This window comes from Cyrtonyx montezumae, unplaced genomic scaffold, assembly GCF_038088225.1.
Source record: "Cyrtonyx montezumae isolate F1298 unplaced genomic scaffold, pur_monq_1.0 scaffold_8, whole genome shotgun sequence".
Lineage (NCBI taxonomy): Eukaryota > Metazoa > Chordata > Aves > Galliformes > Odontophoridae > Cyrtonyx > Cyrtonyx montezumae.
This window is the reverse complement of record NW_027072089.1, coordinates 40671606-40694515: the sequence shown is the minus strand read 5'-3', so window position 1 is coordinate 40694515 and position 22910 is coordinate 40671606. Positions and strand designations below refer to the sequence as shown.

The following is a 22910-nucleotide window of genomic DNA, read 5'->3' as shown; positions in this document are numbered from 1 at the left end:
GGGTCATACCTGATTTTGCTTCAGTAGAAGCATTTAAGTAACAAAATATGCATTGGATTCTAGAAAATATACACATATGCTGAGACATGCACAGGTATTAGTCATCCTTTTAATACTACATTCAAATTTTCCCATAAAAAAGAAAAATATTTTTTTCATAACAAATAATACACTGCCCCAAGTAAACTGAAACACATTCCAACTGTACCTAATAGTGCAGGTATAACCTTCAATCAAATGAGAAAAACATAGATAGATTCCAACACAGCTATGTGCATCACCGAATGTATCATGAAATTTCCAGTACTTGTAGACATAGCTGGCAATGCTACTTCTGTTCTTCAGGTGTTCACATAATTGAGGACATTTAAAAGGAATGAGTTCTTATTTTTACTCATCACAGGCAAATATAACCCCACAGTTTCTTTGGCAGGTTGCTTTGACAGTTGCATTAAGACCTTTATGTGATGTTCGGATGTTTAGCTTTCAGAACTCTCCTTTGGCAGTCATTTCACCTCTCCTAGGCTTGGAAGGACACTGGGCCTGCTTAGCCTGGAGAAGAGGAGGCTTGGGGGGATCTCATCTATGTTTGTTAGTAACTAAAGCCAGGATGCAGAGAGGATGGAAACAGACTCTTTTCAGTAAAATCATTCACAACAGACTCCCTTTACAACTGCGATCTCTGGCACAACCATCCTACTGGTGATGACAGCAGTCAGAAGTATAGTGTAAGCAAGTGTGTAGAAATAATTCCCCCCTCCAAAATGCTAAAGAGCATCTCATTATGTTTCTCTCCCCCTTCCCAGTTTCCAGGGCCACTTGTTTCTCTCAGAAATTACAGACATCTTTTCAGAACTCCTTCTCCATTGAAATACAGCTAAGAAGCTACGTTTTCTCTGCTGTTCATCTGAGGAGGCTTGTTTCTAATATTTACTGCAGGTTCCAGTTCATGAAAAATGGCACTGTGACATGCACACATCTGTATGCCTAAATGCATATTTACAGCACCCCAGTACCTTCAAGATGTAGGGCATTACCTTTTGTTGGATTTGTGAAGAGTCAGTGCAGCCTCAAACTAGAGCCTTGGGTCAATTGCTTGGAAGCCACGGAGAAGGAGAAAAACAAAGTTTTTGTTTCTTCTCCCTGAACTGTTTTAAGGATTTCTGTTTGTTGACTTGGTTTGCCGTTGTTGTATTTTTTTTTACCTCTTCAGGTATTCACTGGAGCAAATAAAGCATAGAAACGAATCGGGTGAGAATCTTTGGTCATTGAACCTGAAATTTATCCTAATTGTTTTTACAATTAACAGAACAAATCACTGACTAATAACAACAGGTAGTGACAGCACTCAGGGGTAAGTGTTCTTCATCTTTCCTTGTATCCTTTATATTACCTTTATTTTCCTGCTACTGACAGTTTTAGGAGGAGGGGTGACAAACTACCAGTGATATTCTGTAAGTTTTGAGACATTAAAAGGGGAAAAGATCTCGGACAGCAAGTTTGGGCCTTGAACAGAGTATTTAGAGAACACAAAGAAACCTTTTCAACTCAGTCTAAAGTACAGGACAAATCCAGGTTAAAACCTGCCTGCAGGCAAATCACATCTAACAATTCGGAGTTTATCCATGGACAGAGAGCATGCTAGGTCTTGGCTATATTCTCTTCGCATTTTGTGCAATCATTTGTACTCCTGTGAAATAACTACGAAATACCACTACCTGTCTGACTGGGGATTTGGTTGTCTTTTACAGGGCTCCATGGGGCTATCTGAAGAAGGCTTCCTAAGGAGAGATCATATCTAGAAGCCTCCTGTAGAGGGATAACAGACTGTTGGGCACATTGGAAATGCTGTTGCATTGCCAGACAAGCTTTGACAAACTATTTCATAGTGGCTCAAAGAAGGTTTTGCTTCCAGCTCCACTCTTCTGCTCGAGTTACTGTCTGCGCAGTTACAGGGGAATGCAGACCTTTGACTTAGCAGCTCTGGTGCAAAGGTTAAAATGTTCACCTTTGCTAAAGGTTAAAGCTGAAATGCTTTTCTGGCAATGTAGGTGGATTTGCACTAAAACATCAAACTGAGTAGAAGAAAGAGAAATAGTTGATTCTTCTTGCTGCTCTGGATACTGGGAAGAGGAGACAAAAATGGTGGGTGGATGCAGCACAGGAGGTGAGAATGGCAGCATCCAAAATCGACTCAATGTGACTGATGGTGCTGGTTTGAGTGACTGGCAAATGACCGCAGTGATTTATGTGAATTATTAAGTGTCTCTCTTCTGTAAGCTACTACATTTAAATCTCCAATCAGAACTGTCTAAACAAATGTTCCTGCTGCTTACCTGTTTCAGTGCAATGCCAGCAGCTTAAGTGAAGTTTTGTGTGGCTGGAGTTGAGGACGCAAACTATGCTCCTGATGTGTTTGCTTCAGGGCTGTGATATTTGGCAGAGATGACGCATGCAGATTTATCACAGAGGTGTATAGACTTCTGCCACCACCCTGTTTGCCTGCATCTGCCATCCTCACACTCATCCTGGCTGAGCAACATGGTTTCTGGTGGCTGCAGTCTGGCATATCAGCTTCTTCAGCCCTGCCAAAGCAGGGCAGCTGGCACTGTACATCCTTGCCTTCATCCTTCCTTATAGACTTAGGCTGTGACTGTAGCTGAGACCCTTCTGATTACTGTCCTGACTGGACAGGAAACTGATGTGGTTTTGTTACTTTCTACACAGAGATTCTATCACTCCCTAATTTCTGCAAGTTGAAAGAATGATTTGTGGTCTTGATCTTACTGCCATGCTTGTTGTCCTTCTGAAGGAATTACAGCTGCTGATGTTGCTAAGAAAATGACAAAGATATACAAAAAAATGCAGAGAATGTGAAGCACAGTTTTGCAACCTTGATCACTGATTATCAAATAATTCCAGAGATTTATCCATGAATCTTCCTGACTCCTTACACTGTCTTGGCTGGAGAGAGGGCAGATGGCCCAATTGTAAAAATCCTGGCCACACCCAAACCTGTTAAACTTCAGCATAAATATATAAAATTTAGTGGAATTTTTTTTATTCACACTATTTGTTAAATTCTAAATAAAGCCTTTGAAGCTTCAGATACTCATGCAAACAATGTTTAAAATGCAGCCATTCAAACTGGAACACGTACATTCATCAAAACAAGGTACAGAGCAAATGGCAAGGAAGACATTGTGGTGGAGGACAGGGCATACATCAGTAGGAAAACAGTTAACATACAGACAATTCATACGTATTTACTTGAACAGATACTTAAAGCTAAGTATCTTCTCCCATAGCTTTGAATACATACTTCTGTTTCTCTTTCTGTATAATGAATTCTTTTCAGTCCTCTCATTTCCTCTTTTTTTTTTTTTTTTTTTTTTGTGGGAGGAGACTGTACTGCTTAGATCTGACTCCTCTTATTTTTCCTCTGACTGTATTCACATCTGGCTTTTATCATTTTGTTTGTCTTGCTAACTGCAAAGCAGTACCTTTCAATCTTGCTAGTCTATCAACAGCAGCAGTGTGAAAATGCCATGAAATATAAGCCACCAGCAAATTTGTGAACTACTGGAAGACTGCTATTTGCAGAGTTGTGAATTACAGAGACCATAAGAGAAGCCAAAAATGTTTTTTTCTTGTTAACACCGTTAGTTCTTTACCTTTTTTTTTTTTGTTTGTTTGCCATGGATTTTGTAATCAGGTAAGATTTGCTTAAAACTAACAATGAATTGCATGAACACCTTGATATTAACAGTAGTTAAATATTGACTTTAATTTCAATATTTTAAAATTTGTGTTCTGCAGAATGTATCTCTGTGTATTGTTCTTGATATTTGGCAGACTCCTCTTGGCAAATGCTCCTGTAATGTCTCAGTCACACCAATGCACAGATTGCTGTGTTGCCATAAAACTAATTTCAATTGCAATTTCCACATGGAGTGAGGAAATTGTAATTAAGTGACTGAGGCATGAGTGTGTTTCTTCCTGCTGCATCTGCGGTCAGAACGATTGCCTGTATTGCAGTGATGGTACAGACATGTGGGTCAGGGTTACTTGAAATTTCTTCACCAAGATTCAGCAAGTCTGTTAATCAATGTTTATAGATTCATAGATTCATAGATACATTAGGTTGGAAGTGACCTTCAAGATCATCTAGTCCAACCATCCTCCTATCACCATCCCTACCCACTAAACTACTAAATCAAATCTCTTAGCACTTCATCTAAACGCTTCTTGAACAGCGCTAGGGATGGTGCCTCAACCACCTCCCTAGGCAGGCCATTCCAGTGCCTGACCACTCTTTCAGAGAAAAAATGTTTCCTCAAATCTAATCTAAATCTTCCCCGGCGCAACTTGTGGCCATTCCCTCTTGTCCTGTCATTACTTATCAGGGAGAAGAGGCCCACCCTCTCCTCACCACAACCCCCCTTCAGGAAGTGGTAGAGTGTGATAAGGTCTCCTCTGAGCCTCCTCTTCTCCAGACTAAACAATCCCAGCTCCCTCAGCTGCTCCTCATAAGACTTGTGCTCCAGACCCCTCACCAGTTTTGTTGCCCTTCTCTGAACACGCTCCAGGGCCTCAATGTCCTTCTTGTAGTGAGGGGCCCAAAACTGAACACAGTACTCGAGGTGCGGCCGCACCAGAGCTGAGTACAGGGGGGTGATCACCTCCCTGCTCCTGCTGGCTACACTATTTCTAATGCAGGCCAGGATGCTGTTGGCCTTCTTGGCCACCTGGGCACACTGCCGGCTCATGTTAAGCCGAGCATCAACCAACACCCCCAGGTCCTTTTCCTCTCTACATTCTTCAAGCCATTCTGCCCCAAGCCTATAGCATTGCACGGGGTTATTGTGGCCAAAGTGCAGGACCTGGAACTTGGCCATATTGAACCTCATCCCATTGAGCTCAGCCCAGCTGTTCAGCCTATCCAGATCCCTCTGAAGGGCCTCCCTATCCTCCAGCAGATCGACACATCCTCCCAACTTGGTGTCATCTGCGAACTTACTGAGGGTACACTCAATCCCCTCGTCTAGGTCATCAGTAATTAAACAAGATGGGCCCCAGTACTGACCCTTGGGGGACACCACTTGTAATGGGATGCCAGCTGGAATTTACTCCATTAACCACTACCCGCTGGGCACAGCCCTCTAGCCAGTTCTCCACCCAGAGAAGAGTGAACTTGTCTACACCACAGGCTGCCAGTTTCCCCAGGAGAATACTGTGGGAGACCGTGTCAAAGGCCTTGCTGAAGTCCAGGTAGATTACATCAATAGTCTTTCCCTCATCTACCAGTCTGGTCACCCAGTCATAGAAGGAGATGAGGTTGGACAAGCACGACCTGCCCTTGGTGAACCCGTGCTGGCTGGGTCTGATCCCCTGGTTGCCATGCATGTGTCGTGTGATTTCCCTCAAGATCATCTGCTCCATAACTTTCCCTGATACCAAGGTCAGGCTGACAGGCCTGTAGTTCCTTGGGTCTTCCTACGGCCTTTCTTGTAGATGGGAGTCACATCAGCAAGCCTCCAATCCTGTGGGACCTCTCCAGATAACCAGGAATGCTGATAGATGGCAGAAAGTGGCTCGGCAATCACCTCTGCCAGCTCCCTCAGCACCCTTGGGTGGATCCCATCTGGTCCCATGGGCTTGTGGCAGTTCAGATGGAGGAGCAGGTCTCTGACTGTCTCTGCTTGGATCACAGGGGGTGTATTATGCGCTCCGTCCCAGACTTCCAGGTTAGAGTGAAAAGTACCCTGAGGATAACTGCTCTGTCTATTAAAGACAGATGTGAAGAAGGCATTGAGAACCTCAGCCTTTTCCTTATCCTCTACGGTTACATTCCCTGCCGCATCAAGTAAAGGAGAGAAAGTCTCCTTAGTTATTCTCTTGCTGTTAATATATTTGTAAAAGGATTTTCTGTTTTCCTTTTCTGCAGTAGCCAGTCTAAGTTCGAGCTGGGCTGTTGCATTTCTTTCTGCCTGCAAATCTTGGCCAGTTCTCTGTAGTCTCCCCAAGTAGCCTGTCCCATCTTCCAGAGGACATAGACTCTCTTTTTCTCCCAGAGTCTCAACAAAAGTTCCCAGTTCATCCACACTGGCCTTCTTCCCCTCTGGCTCAACTTACGGGACTCCGGGATAGCCTGCTCCTGTGCCTTTAAGATTTCCATCTTGAGGAGCATCCAGGCTTCCTGGACCCCTTTACCCCTCAGGAGCGAGTCCCAAGGGACCCTTGCAACAAGCGTTCTGAACAGGTCAAAGTCTGCCCTCCGGAAGTCCAAGGTAGCAGTTTTGCTAGTCACCCTCTTGACACAGCTAGTTTAAAGTTCTCTCGATGAGTCCAGCTAGCTCCTGTGCTAGGATTCATTTCCCCCTTTGAGACAGGTGCGTTCTATTAACAGATAACAGGCCAGGAGCCGAGTAAACTGCCCCATGGTAAAAAAACCCAAAGTGTCTGTCTCTACACCAGCCTCTCAGCCAATTATTCATCACCTGTGTTTTCCTAGCCCATTCTGTATCCTTCACCGCCCCAGAAGGTATGGAAGCAAACACCACTTGTGCTCCCTCCCCTTGAACTAATCGCCCTAAACCCCTGAAATCTCTTTTCATAGTTTGCAGGCTTCTCTGAGTTATTTCATCACTGTCTGCCTGAACTATGAGTAATTCTAGTTAAAATCCAGATAGTAGTCAGTGGGGTGTATCAAATCCAGGAGTCTTCTAGCTACGTCGCTGATCTGGGCCCCAGGGAGACAGCACACTTCCCTGCGGTTTGGGTCTGGTCTGCAAATGGGGCCCTCAGTTCCCTTTAGAAGGGAGCCACCCACTATGATCACCTTTCTTTCTTTCTTGGCAGCAGCAGTCTCAATGCACAGAGTCAACTGCCTTGCCATTGGTGACCTCCTGGGGGAATCTTCCTGCACCTTCCCCCTTATCTCCTCTTCAACGTCCAATGTTTAGAAGTATGAATATAGAATAGCATGAGTATATTATATTTAATACTTATTTTCTCAACATGGTGAGTCCATGTAACTTCATGCTGTTCATAGAAAATACCTCATTCTCTTAGTTTCATCTGGAATGGAATTGCTTTCTTCAAAATGTTCGGTATGATGCTGTGTTTTTGTTCTGGGAGCAAATAACAATGTTGATAACATTGATGTTTATAGTTGTTGCTAAGCAAAGTCAAAGATTTCATTCCAGAACATTAAGGGGCAATGTAAGGAACGAATAAATAACTGCAAAATAATAATAATTATTTCACTCCCTTTGACTTCATAAGCTGCATGCTATTATTAGATAGTATATTTGAGTAATGCTTGAGGAATTGTGCCAGTAGTAGAAGGAAACACATATCCTTCCTAGTAACGGCTGCAATGTTGATATAATGCTTTTAACCAAAAATCAGTCAGGACAATGTGTGAATGTGTCATGGTATAAAACAACAATCTGCTGCTTCATTTCTTAGCTATGGCTAAGTGAAATGGGAGCTCATTTGAGAGCTTGTGAACAATGAATAGGAAAATATGGACCTGCATCAGAGTTTAGAAATGCTATACAGAGACAGTGACATTGCAAAGCATTATTGAGTTTGTTAACCCAACATAATAAAGTCAAAGTGGCAGAATAATTCCGTGATTTTTTTCATTAGAACCTGTTAGTGTTTCATAGATTTCAATATCAGACTAGTATAATATTTTTAAATCATAATGCTCAAGTAGTACCTAAAATGGATGCTATTTTTGGCAAAATGATACATTTCAACTGCAGTTATTATGTTTTCTGATAGAACTTTGCTCCATGTGACCTCTTTGAAGAAACAATAGTATTTTGATAAATTAGCAACTTTTTGCTATTTTTACTGGAGGAGAAGTATGTTTGTTTTAAAAAAAATCCTCAGTATTGATTATTTCCAGAATGAATGACAGTAATAATCTAAACATAGTTGGCTCACTTCTCATAATTTTTTCATTAGAAATAGTTTCAAAGGCAAATACTGAGAGACTGATGATGTTCCCTAAAGAAGACTGACAGCTTTTCCTATTTATATATTTATTGTATATAATTTTAAAAGATATGTACACACACATATATATATGCATATATACACATATGTTTATATATATTTTATACATATATTCATATATACACATATGTTGAAAGTTGACTTTTTTTTTTTGTCCTTTTCATTCTCTTTTAGGAACCCACTAGATCCATGGATCAGGTATGTAACAACCCTACAATGACTGAGGTCCTGAATTTCAAAGGGCCATAGTTTTGTCTGTTAAATATTAGGATCAAATGTGACGTAATTATTAAAATGTTTCTGATTTGCTGAATTGAGTGTCTCTATCCTTCTTGTTATCTTCTTATTTCAATTTTTAATAACGCATTATTCCATTTGCTTGCTAAAAGGACATATCTGCTGCTCAGTTATTGCTCTTCTGATGCACAGAAATGTTTATGTACATTTTACAACTTCGATAACCTGAAAACAGGGTTTCCACCATGCAATAAGACCATACTCTGTACTGAAAACGAGGTAGGGACTCTCAGCAAGATCATGTTAATGCTTAATGAGGGCCTCTGACAATTGGTAGTTTGGTCATATATGCTCCAAGTGTACCACAGCAATTAAATAATGCTTTTACCAAATGTCTGTAGTTGTAGTGTTCAGTAGATTCTTCCACTCTTCCTTAAGGTCATGGCTATGTTGATAATGCTTTTCTGGATCAATACACTGACACGCTTGCACAGCATATGTTGGCAAGGCTGACCTTTCGCCAGCACAACATATGTCACATCTAGGTGTTATGTCATATGCCCAAGCTACATTTTGGCTATGCAGAAGATGTTTATCATGATATCTGGCCAAAGAAGTCTAAATACTTTTTAATACTTATACTACTACAAACCTATCAGTTATATCCACTGCTACTAACAATTTTCTACCTCTTATTACCAGATATTTCTGTCATTTTTCCTAGTGCAATGCAGATGAGGATGATCTATTGGATCACTGTCCCACTTACTATAGATCAGAAAAGGATATGGTAACGTGCATGAGTATGTTAGTATTCACACACTGAACAAATTATAGCAAGTTATTGGCAGGAGATAATAGACAGATATAAAAATTATTTATTGCTTAATTGTTTTTTATAGTGCAAGAAAAATGTCTTTGTCCTCTTCCCTGCTGTCTCACAAGCATGGATACGTGTAATGTTTGAAATATTTAATTACGGCCAAGACAATGAGCTTTATTAGGTTCAGTGGCTTGTATACCTGTGTGACCTGCTGTAGAGAACCTGCTTTAGCAGGGAGGTTGGACTCAATGATTATCTCTAAAGGTCTCTTCCAACCCCTGTGAATCTGTCTGCTTTTAAGTTATATATGCCTATGGCCTAACTCAGATTCATGTGCACCCTTTGCTGTGCATTCTAATCTGAGTTTTTGTATTATAATTTGAGAACTGCTTATACATGAAGCCTCATATAGGAGTCTTTTGTAGATTTGTTTTTGTTGTTGTTGTCTGTTTTTTTAGGCTCAGATAATTTCACATAGATGGTTTAATTCTGAACATCTGAGAAAGCTGAAATTTCCTGCTGTGATCCTCTTTGTACAATTGAAGTCCATTGAGTATACAAAATCAGATCTCAACAGGTATATGGGTTGTTATTAATTTATTACTGGGATGATTATCCAATGGATGACAAAGGAATAAGCAAATGGTTTGGATGACAAACAGATTTTATTTGTGAGAAAACAAAAGCAGCATTTGCAAGTCCAATCTCTTGCTAGCTAGTCAAAGTGAATATATTAACCACAAAGTATACATAGACCAATACCTGGGATGTGGGCAGACATAAATTCATAGCTGGGATTAGCATAATCCCTACATTTATGTCAATACTCATAAATATATATGCACATATATTTTAATGTGGCAAAGCACTAAAAAATGGGGTTTGAATGGAGGCCAGAGGTGATGAACCACCTTCATAGTCTAAATTTATAATTCATTCACAAAATAGAAATAGAACTATATGTGGTAGCATTTTATTGACTCACATATCTTGGATATTTATTTATGTAAACGGTAATATACAATGCATCAATAAATTGGACTCTTCAATACATAGCATTAACACTGATTGTTTTTGCATAATCTGTTAATTGATCTGTTTCTGCATTTGGCATTCACATTTACTCCATGTTGCATAATGATTTATCTTGTTCTCTGCTGCAGTGTTTGCTCCTAAGGAGTAGAAAGTTAAACAGTAAACTTTAAACATGGATGTGAAGCCATTAACACCAGTATTTTGTCAGCTGGTTGCTCAAGTAATCAAAGTAAAATCTATTACCACATTAATTAGTATCTTAATATTCAATAAAATACCTTTTTTTTTTTTTGGGGGGGGGGGAGGAGCATAAACATTATTGCACAAGTTGTTATTGTATAAGTTCCAGACAGGTAACTCTCAAAGTATGTGTATGTGAATCCTGTAAGCAGCACATAAGGAGTAGTGAATAACAGCAGAAGCATGTGTTCTGTAGGTAAATATGGACAATAAAATGTACCCATTTCCAATTAATGGGTTGTTCACCTGATTAGACCTTTTTTTTTTTTTCCTTAAGCATTGTTTTGGTTTAAATCAACTTTTTAAATTAAGTTTCAATTTAATCTTTTTTTTTTTAACCTGTAGGGATAAAAGCAAATATTATGTTTCTCTACAGAAATAAAGCAACCCGAAGGTCATGAGCTCTGATAGTCCAGTATACAAATAAACAGGCTTCTATAGCAGCCTCTCTCCATTCCAGGAGCACACTGGTTTTTTGAATATCTGTAATAACAACGTAATGCTGAAGGCAGGTGACAAACAACAGATTTGCAAATGCTACAGTACTGAATAAACTGGAGCACACACACACAAAAGAAAAGAGCATCAGGCCTGCTACCCACTGTCGAGAGCAGTATTACTGACCCCATAAGAAAGAACATTAGTTTCCATTTACAGTGTGTGCATGATGGAGCTCAGAGTTAGCAAGGTTTGTAAGTGTAATTCATCTTAAAAAAAATAGCAAAAAGTGAAATAATAATCACCTCTGGTTTCCTGCATGCTTAAAAAAAATTGAGAATTTTTTGTATACAGGAATTAAGTTAGCACTGGAGGTGAGTTCCTTTTAGTTCTTAGGTCAATGGTTGCAAGCATACTTTCTAGGTAGTACAGATACACCTGGCCAAAGCAAAGGATGTTCATCCCCTTCCACATGGCACCTCCTGATCACCATGCAGTTATATAGTTTTCTCTTTCTTCTTCTGCTTATGTGTCTCCAATGGCTCTGACAGAACTCCAGGTAGCTGCCCACTGAAGAGGAGATGCACTCTTATTGCACCAGCAGCAGTCAGGAAAGCCACCAAAATAATAGTTGTACAAAGCAGCTGTTGTACAAAAAGTAGTCATACAAAGTTGTACAATAGCTGTGCAAAAATCTAAAATGTACTTTTTCAGTGACAGTTGCCCCCAGAAAACTGTAAAGTTTGATGAGCTACTCTACAACTCTACAAGTTTTCACCATTGAGATGTCATTTCACAAACACATTTCATCACGAGGAATAAAAAGTTGGCAGGGCCATTGATTTCATCTAAAATGTCTGATTTAAAATGCTTTCCTTCAAATAAATGTGTTTCACGAACTTCAACTGCCTGAGTTCTTTTTACATGTTGTCGATGTCAGTGGCAAAAACTGCCTAAGATTTACCATGCCAGTGCCGTGCTATATATTGCTCCATGGCATACTAGTTGTCAACTCCAAGGTCACAGCTTTATTAAAGGATCAAGATTTACAATAACGTTAGCAGCAGCATGAATGCTTTCACACACATCTTCCCATACTTTACTTCTCTTGAGGTCACCAGCCCAATCTCTCCCCTGCCAAAGCTACTAATCCATAAATACTGTGGTCTCCTGAACAAAGTTCAAATGGACCTATCATCTTCTTTGAGTAATAAATCTTTACTTTTGTTTAACACCTGCCTTCATTGAACGCAACCCCCTTTACTTGCACTATTTTTTTTACCCTCACCACGGCCTTATTTGGCGATTAAAAACTGCTCCCCTTGTACAGACTGAGGAACTAAGTCCTATACACAAGTTCTGCTGTTGGCACTGGACTTTCGCCTGAGCTGAAACATGCACAGTACATATCCCAGCCCAGATGACTTTAACTGCTTATAAGAGTGAATGAACTTCACTCAGTTTCTCACAACTCCCAGTACATAAAGGCCTTCAAGTATTGTCTTAGTATGATCTAAAAAAGAAGTATTTGGGACAGTCTTTAGCTTTATCTGGGTCTTAGCTTTTGCTTGGAAGGACAGCAGCATCTTTAGCTATTCATAACTGAGATCCTGAATAAGAAAACAGAGCCACCATCCTTCACAGGATGACAGAATAGATCATCCTCTACCCTCAGCTAAAGCAAGACCCGAGCTTCAGCTTCATTTCCTCTCCTCTCTTTTCTCTCCAAAGCATAGGACCTGATAGTGAGGGCATTGCCTTTTGCTGCTGATCCCTGGCAGATACAAGCAGCTGCCCTGAGGGATGGCTGAAGCCTAAGTAGTTTTGAAATCCAGGAGGCTGGAGGCCTAAGTCAACCACAAGGCTTACTGCTCTGTATTTTCTCTTCCCTGAAATTATAATTTTAGGCTACAGAGAGTTTCCTACCTAGCAACCTCCTCTAGACATCTGCTTGTGGTATAGACAGTTGCAGTTCCAAGGAGAAAAGAAATTGTTCCTTCACTTTTGTGTTTATCTTCAGCCCACGGCACCTATCTTTGATATGGGATGAGAGACCAGGCCCAACATGAACCTTACTTTTACTATGAACCAACATAATTTCCACAAATTAATATATTTTGTAACTGTCTCTATGAATTGGTTTCTTTTAAAAGAATTGCCAGCACTTTGTTTGTTGTTCATCTGCAAAGAGTTATACTTGAGGAGGTCAGTGCTAGATAGGCTAAGCATGTCCAAATTCTTTTCTACCTAGAGAGATGTGTTGGCTCAACTACATCACTATAGTGGTACAATTCCTCATTCTGGAAGAAAAGTGCACAGTCATGCTGCTGGATTACTATTACAATGTTTTGTCAGTATGATTCAGTAGGCAGAGATTTTTAACAAAATAATACTAATACATGCATAAATGCTGTACCATTAGTCAGTCTAAATAAATTAATCAATCTATAAATCAGATAAATTTTTGTAGATGCATTTTTTTTCTTTCTGTAAGAAATTAACTCTTTGACATAACACAGTAAAAAAAAGCTTATTTGACATAACTGAATGGTGTGTGTGTGTATGGAAAGTGCTCCATATGCACAGCAACACATCGCAGAAAATAAATCACTCCTCCTGACTGTCTTTTTCACTCAGAACTAAAGTGCTGTTTCCTTTCACATCCTGGATAACATCCAAGTGACCACAGTGAGAGGTCAGAAGCATTCCTGGCTTCCCATAAGCCATCCTCCGAACCTTTCACTGCAGCTGATGTTGCTGGCACAACCACTTCACTACTACGCAGTGTTCACCAGTAATGTCTTAAAGAGTAATGACATGCATACACATATATTATTTTGTATAGGCTTACGCTTTCATTAGGCAGCGGTGTCACAGAGGGCCAACTCTGTCAACGGGCTATGCTGCAGCACCTGCCTAATGTACACCATTGAATCATTTGAGTTGGAAGGGACCCCTAAAGGTCACCTAAGACCAACTCCACTGCAATGGACCTACATCTAGGTCAGGTTGCTCAGAGCTCTGTCCAGCCTGACTTTGAATGTGTCCACAGATGTGGCATCCACCTGTCCAGGCAGCCTGTTCCTGTGTTTCACAATTCTCACTGTAAAACACTTTTTCCTTATATCTTCAGTCTAAATCCCCTCCTTTAGTTTGAAACCATTTCCCCTTGTCTTATCACAACAGATCTCGCTAACAGGTCTGTTCCATTCCTTCCTACAGTCCCACCTCTAGATACCAAAGGCTGCTATGAGGTCTCCCTGGAGCCTTCTCTTCTCCAGGCTCAACATCCCCAGCCCTTAGAGCCTGTCCTTGTAGGAGCAGCACTCCATCCCATGGATCACCTCCAGCAGCTCCACATTTCTCCCGCACACCAACTGAAGCTTCCCAGAATGAAGTCCTAAATTGATTAGCGCTTTAGAAAGGGCGACAGAAAGCGTCCATCCAGTTAATCGAAGCTCCTGACAACGTGACTTGAGCGCTTTGTGAATTCCTCCATGTTTGAATCGCTACTTCATCGAGAAACGAGGCTCCCGACGGGAAAAACGGCCGCCCGCCCCTCTGCGGCTACGCCGAGAAAAGCACAGGACGAGGAAGAGAGGAAGAGGGCGGCGACGCCGGGCAGAGGCCACCCCGCGGTATCGCAATAAGTCCCTCCGGGCCGGGAGGAGATCATTGTGGAAACTCAGGCCCGCCCCGTGCCCGCCCCTGCCCTCCGGGTGGCAGTGGGGCCCGGGCGCTGCACGGAGGCGGCCCGAAGCTGCGGCTCAGACGCTCCGCCGGCGGGAGGCGGCAGGTAACGGCGGGAGGGGGCGGGGGGCGGCGCTCCCCGGGCCGGCGCCGGAGGGGCGGGGCGGGCGGCGCGCAGGCCGGGCCCCTTCCTCTCCTCCCCGCTCCCCCTCCCCCCTTCGCTCCGCCGCAGCCCTGCGCCCACCTGGCGCCAGGTGCTCCCCACACCCCCCCGCCATCTTCCTGCGGCCCTTCGGCCCGGCCCCGCGGAAGCGGCCGGGTAGGACTGGCTCCTCGTCCCCGCTCCGCAGGGACAGGCCCCGACGTGTTGCCATGGCTGAGGAAGCCGCCGCCGCCGCCGCGCGCTTCAGCGAGGAGGATTTTTACTGTCCCATCTGCCAGGAGGTGTTCAAAACGCCCGTGAGGACTATGAACTGCCAGCACGTGTGGGTATCCCTCCTCCTCTTCCTCCCGCCCCTCTCCTTCCTCCAGAAGCGCTCGCCGCACCTCCTCCGCCTTCCTGCCTTTATTCCCCTGACCTCCCCCAGCCCGGCTTGCAGGTGCGGGGTCGGGACGCAGCTCTGTCCTCAGCCGTTCCTTTTGTAGCGAGCGGAGGCACGCCCCGGAACGAGCCCCCGGCGTCTCGCCAGCGCCGGGCTGCGCCGCACTTGGGAGCAACTTCCAAACCTGATTGAAATTGCATGTCTTATTTTTTTAGCTTTATTTATAGCTTCCCACTCGTTTTCAAAGCGATCGTAGCGGAGTGCTCTCTTTCAGTTGGCTTCAGAAAGCTGTGCGTGCTTTTAGGAACGTGTAGTCGCCAAGTATTGGCTGGTAGAAATGCGGAATGGCTCGGATGGTTGGTAGGTTGCTTCGAGGAAAAGAGGCCAGAGGAGATCCGGGAAAGCTAACGAAGTGAAAGCTTCGGGAAAACGGCAGGAATGCAGCTTCGCAGTGGCTCAACTGAAGGACAATACTAAGATAAGATTTCCAGCACCACGTGCCTGCTGCACCATTTAATATCTCATTAATGATCAATCCAGTGCACAGCTCAGAAATGGTAGACAGAACATAGTCAGTTTTTACCAAAAATTCCCCCAATTTCCATACACTTCTTTTTAAGCACCGTTATTTAATTTTCCTGATGTTTAACTTATAAAGATTTTCTGCTCCATAGATGGTTAACTGATGCACCCCTTTTTTTGATGGTAATCACTCATCCCTTTTCAGGGACAAAGTATCTAACTTTCTTCACTCTACTAATCTGCTTGGTAACTTTTTAATTTAGATTTTGCAGGAAATGCTTCTTGACAGCTATGCGGGAAAGTGGAACGCATTGTCCTCTCTGCCGGGGGAGCGTGACTAAAAAAGAGAGATCGTATCCCAAAAGGGCTCTAGATGTCGAAAACAGTATGAAGAAAGCTTCTGGGGGCTGTAGATGCTGTGAGAAGCAGGTAGAGTAAAACTTTGAAGATATTAATAATAATTCTCTTACTTTTAACCAGACTCTTCTGCTGTGTGCCATTCATGTATTGGAGCTAATGTAGACTGTAGTGCTCTTCTGTATATGGCTAGTGCATGTAGTAGGTGTGCAGTGCCTGCCATCAGGTATCTGTTGGCTATGCCTGACGTGGAAGGGGATCTTGTACAGTGAGTTAGTGGGGCACCAGTTTTCCTCAAAACAAAGGGAGAAATGGATACAGCTACAAAACTGTTACAAGTGAATTAGCCTACTGAAAATGAAAGCTGGAGATGTAGGGAAAGCCTCAACAGCTTTCATTGCGGAAATAAAAGTGCTTATTTTTATATATGCAAATTTATTAAAATTTTATTTTAAGACAACAGATGTGAATTGATTGCTCTATGTATCCCTATGCTCATATCAAGTTTCTCCCTGCCCTACACTAAACCACTCCGCTTACTTTGCCCTTGTAAAGCAGATATTATTTTCAGAACATTGGGTGAAATCCTGGTTTCACTGAACTCAAGTGTTCATATTATCTTCTAATATGAATGGATCTAGGATTTTAGCCACATGTTTTATTTATTTGCCAGTTCAGGTAGTCTTCATGTCAGTTTGATGGACCTCGGCCTGACTGTGGAAAGATGAGCTATTTGCCTTGTTCCTCAAGGTACACTGTTATGTAAAAGCTAGCAGAAAGAAACACTAACACTGATAAATTAAAAGGGAGAACCAAGTAGATTCCCAGAAGAATTCCAGGCACAGACTCATGATGTGGTCTTATTTGTCTTCTAAACCTTTAAGTGTTTCTGACAGTGCTACTGAACCTGAAGTTCTGATTTAGGTCTTGTCCAGCACATCAGAGTTCTGACAAAATCCAGGCAACTCATTACTATCTTACCTTGCATCTAAGTCAGATATGCATCCTTAAGCATCCCCTCTTTTTTTCTTTTTTCCTCAAAAATAATAATAAAAAAAACATTATCAGAGCATGCCTGATACAAAACAATTTTGGCCTGCACAAAATGAGAGTGGGCTAGAGAAGGGTAAAGAAGCAGCTGTGCGTGTCCCATTCTTAAAGCTGCTCTCTGGTAACTCCTCAACGATTCATCTTAAGTGTGAGAAGTTGAAGCTCCTGAAACTTTGTTCCAGTCGAACGGAGTTTACACAGCTAAGAGCTATGGAAGTTTTCTGGGTGTTAAGGGTGTGGGAATACTCTCCAGTCTGGTGAAGTGGCTGAGAAGATGCTGTGTTTGGGAAGAAGGTGTTCATCATGAGAGGAGAGACACAAGTTAGATTTTCTGTTGTATATGGTGTCTAAATAATCCCTGCACACATTACTTTCTGTTTGCAGAATTATCTTCCTTCTAACCTTGGATTATTGAGTACAATTTCAGTAATTTGGCATTTCATTTACAGGTTAGGTTTTCATGGATGAGACAGCATTATAAAACGTGTAAGAAGTATCAGGATGAATACGGTGTTCCTTCTGTTATTCCAAAATTACAGATTTCCCAAGATTCAACAGGGAACAGGTAATCAAGGTGATTTGTGTGTAACAATGCATTTCTTTCCCCTAAAGGAAATTGCCTTGTTTGTTTGTTTATGTGGTGCTGGTGATTTGTTTGTTTTTCCAGGACATATTTTCTTCTAGTAGAAATTATTGTCTGTATTCTTAGGCTTAAAAAAATGACAGCTTTTCCAGATATTTTTTTTCTTTACTCATCACACAGAAGAAAACCTTTCTACATGATGGTTTGGAATGTCTTCTAAGGGTCGCTTCTAAAAATGGTATATTATTTCCAGCTTACTTTCTTTGTTTTGACAGCACTTCAGCAGCTTACTTTGTAACAGATCTCATAATATCTAGCCCCAAGGAAGTTCCCTTCTCCTTTTATTCTTCTCCCTCCTTTCCTAAGTCTGCTTTAGTGGTTATCCTGTTTCAAAACATTACTGTGTAAGCTTTTGTTTTCAGATTGATTTTGCTTTGAGCTGATCTTTTATGAAAAGTATAAGGAACCTCCAGCGTATTACACACCATAAAATCAGATACTGTTTACCAATTTGCTTCTTTCAGACAGAAGAACTTTCTTCCTCATTCTTTCTGACTGATGTGTTTTAGCTTGGGCGTGGGGTTGTTATTTTTGTTTGTTTGCTTTTGGTTTATTTTTGAAGACCTTCTTTACATACTGGTTTCACAGACCTTTTATTATATATAGCTTGTGCTTAATTTTCTGTGTTGGCATTCTGTTTTTAGCAGGTTGAACTTCTGTGCAGTTTTCAACCCATCACTGTATGGAAAGCAGAAGTTCAAACTGTTAGCAGAACTGTTTGCAGCAGTGTTCAGTGGAAACATCTGGATATTGTTATGTGATTAATTAGTCACAATGCTATAGTAGAATAGTAGTGTTGTTATAAGTTCTGTCTTGAAATTCGTATTTTCTGGTATTAATGAATTTGAAGAACTTTTGATAGCAGAGCACTGTAACATCATCTTTCTTTTTTTTTTTTTTTCTTTTTTCCCTTCCTATAAAGTAGCAGGAATGATGCAGTATCAGCTAATGGGGAGATGGCTAATAATCAAATGCACCAAGGAAATACAAGGTAAGCTGCTTGTTTTCCTGTAGTTATTATTAAATTAATTATAGTTTAAGCTTATCCTATCTAAAACAAAATAGAACTTGTTGGAGTTTTTTGTTTAAAAAAATCTTTAGTTTCCTCTCTGTTTACATCCGTACTTCAGAATTTTCCAGTACTTTCTCAAAAGATTTGAATGAAAGTGTGTCACCAGCAAATAAGAACAAGGTGCAGCTGCCATTGGATAAAAAATATTTTCTCAAGTCCGACTCTCAGTAGAATGCATTGAGACATACAGATAATAAATTTGCTTTAAAACTGCAGTTTCGAAGTAGTGATGATGGATGCTCTGTTAGGTCCTTTATTATGTCAATGAAAGTGTTGTTTTGTTGTTGTTATCAAAATATGGGAAAATAATGACAAGATAACAGATGAATTAAGCTTTCCATTAGTTTTTAACACTGTGTATATCTGCTTACAGTGGACATCCAACCTTCAAATGCCCGCTGTGTCAGGAAGCCAATTTTACCAGACAGCGCTTGCTGGATCACTGTAATAATAGGCATCTTTATCACATAATTCCTGTAGTAAGTAGAGTTGCCTTTTATTGTTTTTTTAAATACGTTTTTACTTCTGTATAACTTCCTTTTCATTCTAATTATGTGAGGGGTTTTAAGCGTGCAGCATTTATTCTATAACTTAACAGACCATTGTGATCCGAGAAAGTGATAATACTTAATGCACCACATTTAAAATAGAGGAACGGTTTTCATTTGAAAGTGCTTCTTATCCAGCACCTGGTCAGTTTTAAGGCATTTCTCACATAGCTGTCTCATTTATCGATTAATCGATTTCTAATTGATTTCTCGATTTGAAACAAACTTAGCTTTTATACTGGACGTGCTGATTCATTTAGTGACTGAGTTCTGTTTTTATAGAATTCTGTTTGTAACATAACTATTGTTTTATCTGAAATGTAAGTTGGAAAGTAACCTAGGGTAATCAATAGGAGTAGAGGAGAAAAATCTGCTTGGTTTTCTATTCTTTTCATCTGTATAGGATGAGTTACTTTTCCTTTACAGTAACTTGATCATCTCAGGTGCATGAAAATCCTTCCAAACAATGTCAGATGTAGTAATTACTTTCTTTTCTAAATTTTATACAACAGAAATTGATAGAGTGGCAGACAGCAGTTACAGTCCTGCACTCCTTAGACAACACTAACAAACTTGGCTAGTTTGTAATTTTGAATGTTATACCACTGTTAAATATGTGAAACTGTATTTCTGTGTAAACATCTTACTACAGTAAGATGTAGTGCTACTTTAGAGTAGATATTCCTGCAGACTTGTTTTTAATGCATTCTGTATTATTACCAATAGCTTTTTAAACATTTATTTCTCTTTTTTTTCCCCCAAATTCAGATCTGTCCTATTTGTGTATCTCTCCCTTGGGCAGATTCTAACCAGGTTACCAGAAATCTTGTTAGCCATCTAAATCTGAGACACCAATTTGACTATGGAGAATTTGTGGTAAGCTTTTCCTTCTTTGTTAAGCAGGGGAGTAAATGATAACTTTTATTTTATTAGAAATGCAAATGTCCTTTGTTTCTGCTCTGGACGGAAGCTGGAAATAGTGTTTTTAACTTCCTGCTATCAACATGATATGTTGCCAGGAGTAGGTGTTGCCAACAGTTAAGTAAGCATAGCACCAAGCTGTTAATGTAAGCCTTTAGTTCTGCGTTCTCAGTGTGAACTATTTTTTCTTCTATAACAGTTTATTATTCCTCCTCCTGAGGAAAATATAATGGACGATACTCGGATTTATTTGTCATTCTTGACCTTCTGTGGCACCAGTGATTAAATCATGGTTCTCAGGACATGAGTGCAGCTTGAAAAGCCAGTATGCTGCTACAGCCTCTATTCCAGTGTGTTATGAAACAGGCTTAATGTGGAAAAAGAGGTGTGGAGTTAGTATTCTTTTGGGCTCATTTTGAGAAAATGGCTCTTGAGCAGATTAAAGGCTGAATACCCAGATGTAGTCACTGGGTGGATCATAACAGAAGCCTTAGAGATTTGGAGAGTTCATTCTGTAGTTTCTAGAGTGCTAAAAGAGTTCAGGGTGCACTGTGTTAGCCTTTTGTAGTAGAAACAATATTGAGACATAGGCAGCTTCCCAGGTTAAGGAAGTACTTAAGTATGTACTTCGTGTTTCATCTGTGATGAAGGCATGGAAAAGATTGATGCAGAGGATTGAGCTGTTGAGCTTGAGTGCATTACAGAATAATGGAATTGTAGGGCTTGGAAGGGACCTCTAGAGATCACCGAGTCCAACCCCCTGCCAAAGCAGCTCCCTAGCCCAGGTTGCACAGGTAGGCGTCCAGGTGGGTCTGGAACATCTCCAGAGAAGGAGACTCCACCTCCTCTCTGTGCAGCTGTGCCACTGCTCTGTCACTGCACTGGGAAGAAGTTCCCACAGTCATTTTTGCAGAACTTCCTATGCATCTTGAGTGCTTGAAGATGTAGAACTGGTGATTGGGATTATGATTTGGGAAACCTGCCGGAGTTGTACCAGAAAGTTTTATTACTCTGTAATGCACTTATAGTGATACAGTAACATATTGGGATCTCTCTCTTCAAAAGTAGCGGGATTAACCACCCATCTTTTGTGGTACATATTATACAAACTGTGATTACTGCAGTCTGGGGATAATATTTTGTGTTTGTGAATGGAAAAGATTGTGGCTAGTTTGAAGCACTGGTAGAAGAGTTGCGTGGTGCAGTCAGCTTTCCTGAGCTGACTGTTCTGCTCAACATAATTGAGCTAGGAAGAGAACGTGGACCCTTCTGCTTAATGAACTTTGTCCTGCTCGTCTGAGTCTTCTCTATCTCCTGGGTCTTGGTTAAATAAAAGATACCATGCACCATAAATCAAATGCTTACAGAAATACAGAGCTTCAAATGTGGAAAATGAATTATTGAACTAGGGATTGTGGTACTTGATTATTTGACCATTTTGATGATATTCTCATTTTGTTTAGAATTATCAGCTTGATGAAGAAGCCCAATACCGAAATGCAGTTCAAGAATCCTGTCATGTGAACTTTTAAAGTATTGGACCTCTGTCCTGCTGGATATCTCAGAGGAAACATTACATGAATTCTCTTGGTAATCTGAAATGTATATTAATAAAATATTATTGGGATCTAGTAATTAGTTTTTAGGCATAATTTTTTCCACGTTGATAAGAACTTTTACTGAAACTCAAGTTTGATATTTTTAATAAGATCAGTCCCTTGGAATTAGAGATCTTTTTGGAGCAGCTTCTTCTCTTCATTGTCTCTAACTTCTACTGCTCTGTTAGTTACACCATTTCTTTTACTAATGCTGGATATTTTTGTTCACCAATAACAACTTTGTGAACAGCATTTTTGAGGTGCAAAGATGCTCTGTTGCGCTGTTGAATATAAGTTCATCTTTTCTCTCTAAGACAGCTGTGAGTTAACATTTTTTTTGTCCTCCTGCCCAAGGACAAAGTTTTATTTGATGTTGTGATTTGTTCCTTACCATTACTATGTAAATGAAAATAGTGCCAGTGTAAGAAATCAAAGTAGTTATTTTGTGCAGATCAGCAAAGCAGTGGTTTCTTTCACTAAGAAAGAAAGATGCCATTGCCTGGGAATAGTGACATCTATTTTCTTCCCCTTTTTGAGCATAACTGAAAGTAGGACACCTGCTTAGAAAATTGAATTAAGAGTTTTCTCCATACTCCTAACTATCAGTGAAGATAGCCCCCCCAACATACTTTCTGAGCAATTCAGGATGGCATGCAAGAGGTGTACTTTATTATTACGTGAGTGTGACTACCTAGTTTCTCATTTTGTTGGAGGTTTTAAACACTTCTGTAGTTCTAGGAGTTTGAGTTACTGTCTGTTCTGTCTCTCACAGAAGACTTTGTAAGCAGAGCATTTATTGGCTTCAGACAAATGGTGCTCAGAAATGAACTTGTTTGTTTTGGTAAAACTGTTCAATATGTGAATACCTGCTGTATCCAAAGGCTTGAAAAAAACACTTGGGGAAAAAAGAAATAGCTTGTTTTTTAATTAACAACATTCTGCTATTCTTGATATCCATATTCTCAGCAAGGCTGTCATTAAAGTTCAAAAAAAAGAAAAATAGCACTCTCAAGTTTGAATTTAATTTTATAAGAACTTCCAGGTCGTTTCTTTAATATTACTGGGAGAAAGGGGAAATACAAAATAAGTCATCTGCACAGATGACTTTTTTGGGGATTTAGACAGAGACAGTTCTGAATGTATACCCTGGAGGACTGAATCTT

At 40.7% G+C, this 22910-nt stretch overlaps 1 protein-coding gene across 2 annotated transcripts; it reads left to right on the top strand.

Annotated features, from left to right (window-relative positions):
- The first annotated feature begins 14465 nt into the window (after nucleotides 1-14465).
- On the top strand, nucleotides 14466-22298 carry RNF138 (ring finger protein 138). 2 transcript variants are annotated; one of them, XM_065753454.1, is made up of 8 exons: nucleotides 14466-14600; nucleotides 14845-14979; nucleotides 15822-15987; nucleotides 17415-17530; nucleotides 18531-18599; nucleotides 19054-19159; nucleotides 19997-20104; nucleotides 21613-22298. In XM_065753454.1, the coding sequence occupies exons 2-8, from the start codon at nucleotides 14867-14869 to the stop codon at nucleotides 21679-21681; spliced, it is 747 nt and encodes a 248-aa protein (XP_065609526.1). In that variant the 5' UTR covers nucleotides 14466-14600; nucleotides 14845-14866; the 3' UTR covers nucleotides 21682-22298. The 2 variants fall into 2 exon arrangements, with proteins under 2 accessions (XP_065609526.1, XP_065609527.1); XM_065753455.1 differs by lacking the exon at nucleotides 14466-14600 and having other exon boundaries at nucleotides 14634-14979; nucleotides 18534-18599.
- The last annotated feature ends 612 nt before the right edge of the window (nucleotides 22299-22910 follow it).